Source organism: Echinops telfairi, unplaced genomic scaffold (genome assembly GCF_000313985.2).
Source record: "Echinops telfairi isolate 266 unplaced genomic scaffold, ASM31398v2 ScPeMD7_1713;HRSCAF=2227, whole genome shotgun sequence".
Lineage (NCBI taxonomy): Eukaryota > Metazoa > Chordata > Mammalia > Afrosoricida > Tenrecidae > Echinops > Echinops telfairi.
In genome coordinates this window covers 7,849,159-7,857,749 of record NW_022105611.1, presented here as the reverse complement: position 1 = coordinate 7,857,749, position 8,591 = coordinate 7,849,159, and the positions used below count along the sequence as shown (strand labels likewise).

The 8,591-nt window shown below is 39.6% G+C and overlaps 1 protein-coding gene across 18 annotated transcripts in view; it reads right to left on the bottom strand.

The window, feature by feature from the left end:
- Window positions 1-233: 233 nt before the first annotated feature.
- The window catches only part of SYTL2 (synaptotagmin like 2), a 106,587-nt gene continuing 98,229 nt past the window's right edge, over window positions 234-8,591 (bottom strand). For all 18 annotated transcript variants that reach the window (XM_045293242.1, XM_004708870.3, XM_004708874.4 and 15 more), the window contains 3 exons: window positions 4,419-4,518; window positions 2,957-3,162; window positions 234-1,776 (listed from right to left, as the gene is read on the bottom strand). In XM_045293242.1, the coding sequence (XP_045149177.1) occupies window positions 1,631-1,776; window positions 2,957-3,162; window positions 4,419-4,518 (452 nt within the window). In that variant the 3' untranslated portion in view covers window positions 234-1,630. The remainder of the gene's footprint in view (window positions 1,777-2,956; window positions 3,163-4,418; window positions 4,519-8,591) is intronic.

Here is an 8,591-nt window from a genome sequence, read left to right as displayed (position 1 = left end):
CAACCTTTTAATTAATTTCTACTTTTAATATTTTACATTGGGAATCCTAAAATCTAAATTCTTTAGCAAGGCTAGAGAAGTTCCTGTGGACTAATGTTTCTTGAAAATCCTTACTACAACTTTAGACTTCATTTCTCCTTAGAGGAAAACATTACTAAGATTAAGGTTTTTATTAATTTGAATTAATTAAAAAACAGGAATATAAAAGATAAAAAATCAAGCTAGATTGCCAATTTAAATTATGTAATAATTTATTCTAAGGGTCTTTACAAAATACTTTTTGAAAATTATACATACATAGGAAGTACAGTACCATTTAGCAATTGACAGTCTAATGAAAAAATGTGGCAAAGCACATATGTGATTACTCATGGTGCTCTCCTATACTAAAGCTGTAAGAAAAACAATTATATCTGAGGGTTTTTTGAGGGGAAACATATTATACTATAAAATATAGATTTCAGACCAAGTTTAAGCACAATTAGCCAAAATACCGGGCAACCACTGAATTCCGTCTGTGGCCAGTAGATGGCACCCACACACACCTGAGACGGGCTTTAACGCTGGGAGAAAGGAAAAGCAGTTTTTCAAGGCAGAAAACACATGAAATAAACTCAGTCTCTCAGCCTTAACATAGAATTTAATGTCTTAATAGATATTACAGAGTAAATAGTTTCCTTTATCATCACTGATGTTCTGCCTTTTCTTCCTTTAAGACCATGTTCGGCAAACTTTTCAACAATGTCCTTCTGTTTATATGGCTCCTGGAAGGGTTTTGCATGACCAAATGACACAAGGTTATGGTGTGAAATACATGATGACAACTTAGAAAAATCTTGCTACTTAGAAACACCCTGTATTCAATATTTTTTGGTAGCAGAAATGGTTAGAATTTCCTCACGGGATCACCTATCTTTAATGTTGGAACTGCACAGAAGCTACATTTAAACTTGTCATTTCAGGCAGTACCCGGATTATGAACACCCAACTCTCAACTCATAGTACAAACTGGCCCTCTTAACAACAATTATATTAAAAATTAGAGGTACATACGCTTGCTCATAGTAACAAATGGGCACTATTTTGTGACATGCATCAAAACATATTATCATAGTATTATTATATTGGATGATTTGGCATATCTGGAACTATTTCCTTAGATATTTTTATGCATATAAAGATACAATACATACATACTAAGACAAATATTGGACTAACTGATGTTAAATATGAACCAGACCTAACGGTTCCAACTTATGTATACACTCGTGTGTAAGCCGATTGTTTCAGCACATTTTTAATGCAGTTTTTGTGGTAAAATTAGGTGTCTCGGCTGATATTCGGGTCGGCTTATACTCAAGTACATACGGTATGTACAAATTCCACTTAAAGACAGGCTTAGGGATGGAACTTGTTCAGAACTCGGGGAGAGGGTGTGTGAGACTGTCTGTATGTAAATGCCATGGGTCTTGTAACCAAAAAACAAAGTACATGCGGGTTGATTTTAACATGCTATGTAATATCCTTTAGTAGATAAGACAGTGAGGGTCTCTGTCCACAGAGTCAGACTTTTAAGATCGGCCTCCATTGGTTTGGAAGTTTCCAGTGGGGAGGACAGTGGATGCTGAGTTCACTTGGAAATCTTGGCAATCAGTAGCATCCGGAGGGGCAGTGTCGCTTCAACCCAAGTATTGGGGGACTCTACCATCTTCTCCCAGAGAGCAACTTCCTCTGAAGTAGAGTCCATCCAGTCTACTTCTGTACCATAGCTTTTACCTTACAAAAAATTTAAAAAGGAAGATTTTGCATTTAGAAAGGAATAGCTCATTGGGGTCGGGTGCGGTGTTATCCTGAAGTAGAACTGCCAAGGGAAGATAACTAAGCAGAGCTTCAGCATCAGCAGCACAGACATCTGGGATTCACTATAAGAAAGAACGCTTTAACCATCTCAGAGACCCACAGGGTTGTTCTGTCCTGTTCAGTGGGATCCCTATGAGTTGGTATCAACTCAGTAGCAGTGAGTAATGATGTCCAATAATGGGGGACCTCATTATTGAGACTATTTCCTCCATGCGCTCCCTCCCCCCGCCTCCCCCATCCCACCCCACCCCCGCCCAGAGTAATGATGTCGCCATAGTAATGGAAAGGCTAGTTGAAAATACACTAGAGACCATGGAGAGTGGGGAGGATTTCTGGATTGCATTAGAGGGGTGAGACTAGATGATCCCTAAAGAAGTGTGGTTAAGCCTTTAGTGTTTGAAAGACTCATTCTATTCTTGGCTCTCGATTATCGAAGTGCATGGTACATCAGTTCCTCTACTGCAAAAAGTTGGCGGCATTTACTAGTAACAGCCTCATAAAGTGGTTGTGAACATGAAACGAAATACTGCAAGCGCAGTACTTAACACGGAACCTAGACCATAATAACCACCAAGCCAAACCCACCGCTGTCAAGTCCATTCTGACTCACAGGCATGACCTACAGAGGAGAGGAACGACTGCTCACAGGGTTTCCAAGACTGGAATCTTGACAGTAGAGGACTGCCACGTCTGCCTGCCATGGAGGAGGTAGGTTTGAACCACCAGTCTTTCAGTTAGCAGCCAAGTAAGTGCTTTAACCACTGTATTCCTTAGAATACAGTTAGTCCTCTATAGACTAATATCCAATGCGGTTTTAGCACTGTCATAACACAGAGGCGCGATGAATAGTGATGAATGTGTGTCCGTTCCCTCTAATAATAACGCAACAACATAGCTTCTGTGTGGACAGACCCTGCACCTTGTTCATCCTCCTATTAAAGCCGGTGGTACATTCCGTCATGTACACATTTCACTGCATTTGAGAGACAGGATGTCTGTTTTTCTCAGGAAGATGAAAAGTAGCAAAAGAACAAATATCTAGTGTCCCCAGAAGAATTTGGTTCCTAAAGAATTAAAAAAATGTAACAACTCTTACCTGTTCCAAAGCCAATCCTTAGGCCTCCCAGAAACTGGTTGGTTAATTTGTAATGATCCCAGACAGTGAGCTCCACACAGGCCTCGGTCAGATCTTCAGGCCTGAACCCATCGTACACCATGGTGTGGTTGAAGACAGGGCTGGTCGTTTTCCCCACGGCCCTTGTCTTCTGGCGACTCTTCCTACTTGTATCTGGAAGGATGGTGCTGCAAAATGAGGCATTGTGAGAGCATTTATGCTTTCCACGTAATTCACACAGCTAGTGAGAACTGGCAAAGAATCTGGGAGCATCCTGTTGGAAAGACTCTGGGAACAGAATTGCCCAGACTTGGTTTGATCCCGACTCTGTCAGCTATTGGCTGTGTATCTGGGATGTTATTTAACCTCTCAGACAATCAAATTCTTTATAAAATGATACCAGAAGGCTGGCTTCATAAGGTTGTTATTAGATTTAAATAACACATGCAAAATTACAGCTGCAATTGATAGACTATAGACAAAAATAGAGAGACCTAGATGAGGATATTCATATCTATTAGTTACTATTTTACTAGATGCTTGGTATTTTATAAGAGAAAAAAAAAGATTTCCATTTAAAAATGCAAACTGTCTTAGGCCCTTAATGAGCTATCTCTTTGTAGGTGTTGTTTAGAAAAGCATTTGCCAAATACCTGCTGGCTGAAGTTAAAGCCCTTTACAAGAGAACCATTAAAAAAACAGTGGGGGGGGAAAAAGCTTTCTGACTTCACAAAGGAGCCAAGGGGTGTGATATCCCACCAACAACAATTCAATAAACTAGTTTTGTGCTGAATAATGTCTTTATCAGCTGATAAACCTCTGGAAGACATTGTATATCTGAGTATAAGTGTCTGGCTTCCTTTGTATATCTATCCTCTTACCTTTATGCTTTTGAAACTAAAGTATGGACCTTTAGTCACCTTTCAAGTCAGGAAAGGAATGCACCCCAGTTGCTCAATTTTCCGTGAAACAATAGGTCCAAAGGGGAACAATGGCACTAGGAAGGTGCATGCCTGAAAATATGAACCATATGGGATCAAAGGGGCAGCATTTGCCCCCAACAGAGTTCAAAAGGGTTAGGAAAGGAGGAGGAATAGAACCCGGAAACACTGGGAGGAAGTGGAATACGTGATGCTACACTGTAGCCATTGCCGTCAATGACATGAAAGAAAACAATTTTAAATTGTTGAATGGAAAATTGATGTGCTCTGTAAACCTCCACCCTGGTCATAATAAAACATTAAAAAGAGATAAACAAGCAGAACTAAATGGAGCCTTGGAGAGTCACGTCACAGATCTCTCTAGTTCATGTCTGTATTGCCTCAAGAATTCACCTGGACTATGAACAATGCATTTCGGCATCACCGATGGAGATAACTGAAGCCAACTAGAAAAAAGCAAGTTGCAGTAGACGTGAGGGAGGCAGAGTTATCAATGCCATTACCATTTAACAAAAGAATTTAGATGGCTGCCCCTTAGCATGGGTAGATGCAGGCATTCCTTCACCCAGATGTGCACTTCTCCAGCTGTAGGAAGCTTTTTACCTATCACAGAAAAAAGAGAAAATGAGTATGACTAATATCCCTTTCTTCACAATAATGCACCCAAAGGTGTCAGTCTAGAAATGGCTTCGCTTTGGGAGCATTATTTTAATAGAATAGCACTTCAGCACAATAATATTAAACTTTAGCAAAATAGTCCTTGGTCATATTATCTTAATTGGTTTAATCTGTACATTGTTAACCATCTCTTTACAATTCTTATTGTACTGAACTCAATTTTATAAAAACCATATACATAAACTGATTCCAAGTACAGAGTGATTCATCCACTCAGGCTTTTATTTAAATCATCTCAATGAAGTGCACATATCTTCCAAATACTAAATACAATATCAAATTTTTCTCATGGGAAGCATTTTAAACATAATTGTTTAGAAAGTAACCAAAGCAGGCCCTGGTTAAAGAGCAGCTGCTCTGTTCAAAGTGATTTTATACATGTACAGGGTACTGTGTAAACACACCTAACCAAACCAAACCCATGGCTATTGAGTCAATTCCAACTCAGGTGACCCGATGAGACAGAACAGAATGGCTTCTTAGGGTTTCTGAAACTGCTAGTCTTTACCAGAGCTGACATCTTTCTCGTGTGGAGTGACTGAGGGGTTAGAACTGCCTATTTTGCAGTTTGCAGCCCAACATTTGAGCCACTGTACCACCTAGGCTCCTTACACACATAACAGGGGATAAGAACTTACTGAAAAGCTGCCTTGGCTTGAAACTATTATCTAGGCTGGGTGCACCTGGACCGAGAAACACTACCAGATTTTTCCCTGAATGTGAATCGCCCAATTAGTCAACCAACAAATATTTCAGGAGCATTTATCGTGTGCTCAGCCTTTTGTGAGGAATGTTACTGGCTGTACAAGGCATACAAGAAAACAAGCTCATGAAAAAAATTTCCATTTTCTTTTAATTCTTTTTCCATGAATTGTTTTGAAACCCTTTCATTTGTCTTTGGAAACATTAAAAATTAAGCTAGAGAAAGTAATTAAAATAAAACCCATAAAATTGTAATATGGAACTAAATGCCACATTATTACTGGAATCTTCTAGAAGAAAAAGGTCATCAGTGAGAACTACTATAATGAGGAAACGTTTTATGGAGGAGAGCGGACATCAACTGAAGCAAGGATAGGTTGTGAAGAGCAAACGATTTTAGGGAAAAGGAACAGAGGGAGCAAAAACACGGACAAAGGAGCAACAGCATAAGCAAAATCCTATCCCAACACACAGTCCCTTCTCCCCTGAAGACCAGGAGGAAAATGGGCCGGCAGCCTTTCTATGCCTGTTGGTCGTACGTGGGGTGCTGTTGAGTTGATTTTTCGACTCACAGAGACTCGTGTGATGGACTAAAAGAACCTGCTGGATTTTCCAGGCTGTCATCTTTATGGCGGCAGATGGTTCCAACCACCAACCTTTCATTTAGCAACATATGCAAGCAAATCGTTGCCACCGAGTCCGTTTCCGTGTATCAGAACGCGCCTGTTTCAACACCAGGTCTCCTCTGATCATAACTACTGTGTGCTGGGTCCATCTGGAGCCATGCTGTTGCTGGGTGCTACTGAGCCAGTTCGGACTCACAGAGACTCTACGCATGACCGAATGAAACACTGCTTGGTTCTGAGTTGGACTCACAGTTCAAACACGCCGAGTCTTCTTCGAGCTTCCTTATTCAATATCCAACTTGCACATACACATGAGACAATGGATAATACAGTGGTTTGGGGTGGGCACACCTTAGTCCTCAAACTAGCTTAACTTTTCAACATTTTAAAGAGGTCTTATGCAGCATCCTTTGATCTCTTGACAGCTGCTTCCACAAAATCTTTGACAAATTCAATCTCTTCTCCATTTATCAAGATGGCACCTATTGGTCCACTTGTGAGGATTTTCATCTTTTTTTAAAATTTTCATCTTTACACTGAGTTGCAACCCATATTGAATGCTTGAATGCTTGACCTTCATCAGCCTTCAAGTGCTCCAAGTCCTCTTCACTTTCAGCAGCACATTGCAGGTGTTTAATAAGCCTCCTTTCAATCCCGATGCCACATTCTTTCCCATATAGTCCAGATTCTCCAATAATTTGCTCAGCATAAAAATTAAGTAGGTGCGGGCAGAGGATACAACCCTGACACACACCTCTCCTGATCTTAAACCCTGGTTCTTTTCGAACAACTGCCTCTTGATGCATGTACAAGGTCCACAGGAACACAAGGAGATGCTCTGGAATTCCCACTCTTCTTAAGGCTATGCATAGTTTGTTACAATCCACACAGTCAAATGCCTTGGCACAGTCAATAAAACACAAGTGAACATCTTTCTGGCATTCTCTGCTTTCAGCCAACACCCACCTGCCATCAGCAATGATATCCCTTGTTCCACGTACTCTCTGAATCCAACCTGTCAAAGTACTATTGCAAGCATTGTTGGATGATCTTCAGCACAATTTTACTTGCATGTGATAGCAATGATATTGTTCTATAACTTTCTAATTCTGTTGGGTCACTTGTCTTTGGAATGGATACAAATAAGGATCTCTTCCAGTCAGTTGGTAAAGAAGCTGTCTTAGAAATTTTCTGCCTTTAGACAGTGATTGCTTCCAGTGCTTCATCAGCTTTTGTTTTTAAAAAAATCATTTTATTGGGGGCTCATACAGCTCTTATTACACATACACACATTGTGTCAAGCACATTTGTACATTAGTTGCCATCGTCATTTATTTTTGTTTTATTTATTTATTTTTAAATTGGGAGCTCATACAACTCTTATCACAATCTTCATCAGCTTTTAAAGACATTTCAACTGATAGTCCATCCATTCTTGGAGAGTTTTTTTTGGCTAATATTTTCAGTGCACCGTGAACTTCTTTCAGTACCATTGCTTCTTTTACACATGCTCACTCCTGAAATGGTTTAATGTCATGTAGTTTTTTTGGTACTGTGACTGTATATTTTTCCTATCTTCTCTTGATGCTTCCTGCATCATTCCATATTTTGCCCATAGAATTTTTTAATATTGCAACTCGAGGCTTGAATTTTTTTCTTTAATTCTTTCAGTTTATGATATATGTGTGTTCTTCCCTTTTGATTTTCTAACTCTAGGCCTTTGCACATTTCATTACAGTATTTTACTTTGTTCTCGAGCTGCCCTTTGAAATATTCTTTTCAGCTCTTTGACGTCATCATTTTGTCTGTTTGCCTGAGCTACTCTGCAATGAAGAGCAAGTTTCAGGGTCACTTCTACCATCCATGCTAATCTTTTCTTTCTTTCCTGTCTTTTAAAATGACCTTCTGCTTACTTCATGAGGCTCCTGATGTTCTCCACAGCTCATCGCGTCTTCTTTCATCAGTGTTCAGTCCTGCAAATCTGTTGTTGAGATGTTTTCCAATTTTAGGTGGAATATACTTGCCTCCATTTTCCTCAGCTTTAAACTGAACTTGCATATGAACAATTGTTGGTCTGTTCCACAGTCAGCCCTTAGCCTGGTTTTAGCTGCTAATATTGAGCTTCTCTATTGTCTCTTCCCACAGATGTAGTCAATTTGATTTGTGTGTATTCCATCTGGAGAAATCCACACTACTTCTATTGTTGAAAAAAGGTATTTGCTATGAACAATTTGTTGGTCTTGCAAAATTCTATCATATGATATCCAACTTCATTTCTATCATCAAGTGCATATATTCCAGCTACTGTTCCTTCCTCTTTGTTTCGACTTCGGTATTCCAATCATCAGTGTTTATCAATGTTGAGTGCATGTTTGATCAGTTTCAGATTGGTAGAATCCTTCAAGTTCTTTAATGGTTCATAAGTAAATTTGAATAGTTGTACTGCTTGGATTTCCTTGAAGGAGGATAGATATAAGCCTATCATGGAAGCACTGAACTTCAAGAAAGGTCTTGAAATGTCCTTTTGGGTATAAATGCATTGTCAATGCTCTTGACTCGTCATCCCCAGCATAGTAGACCATGTGCTTTTCTGAGTCAAAATGGCCAATACCAGCCCATTTCAGCTCACCAATGCCTAGGAGATGGATCTTTATAGGCTCCATTCATTTT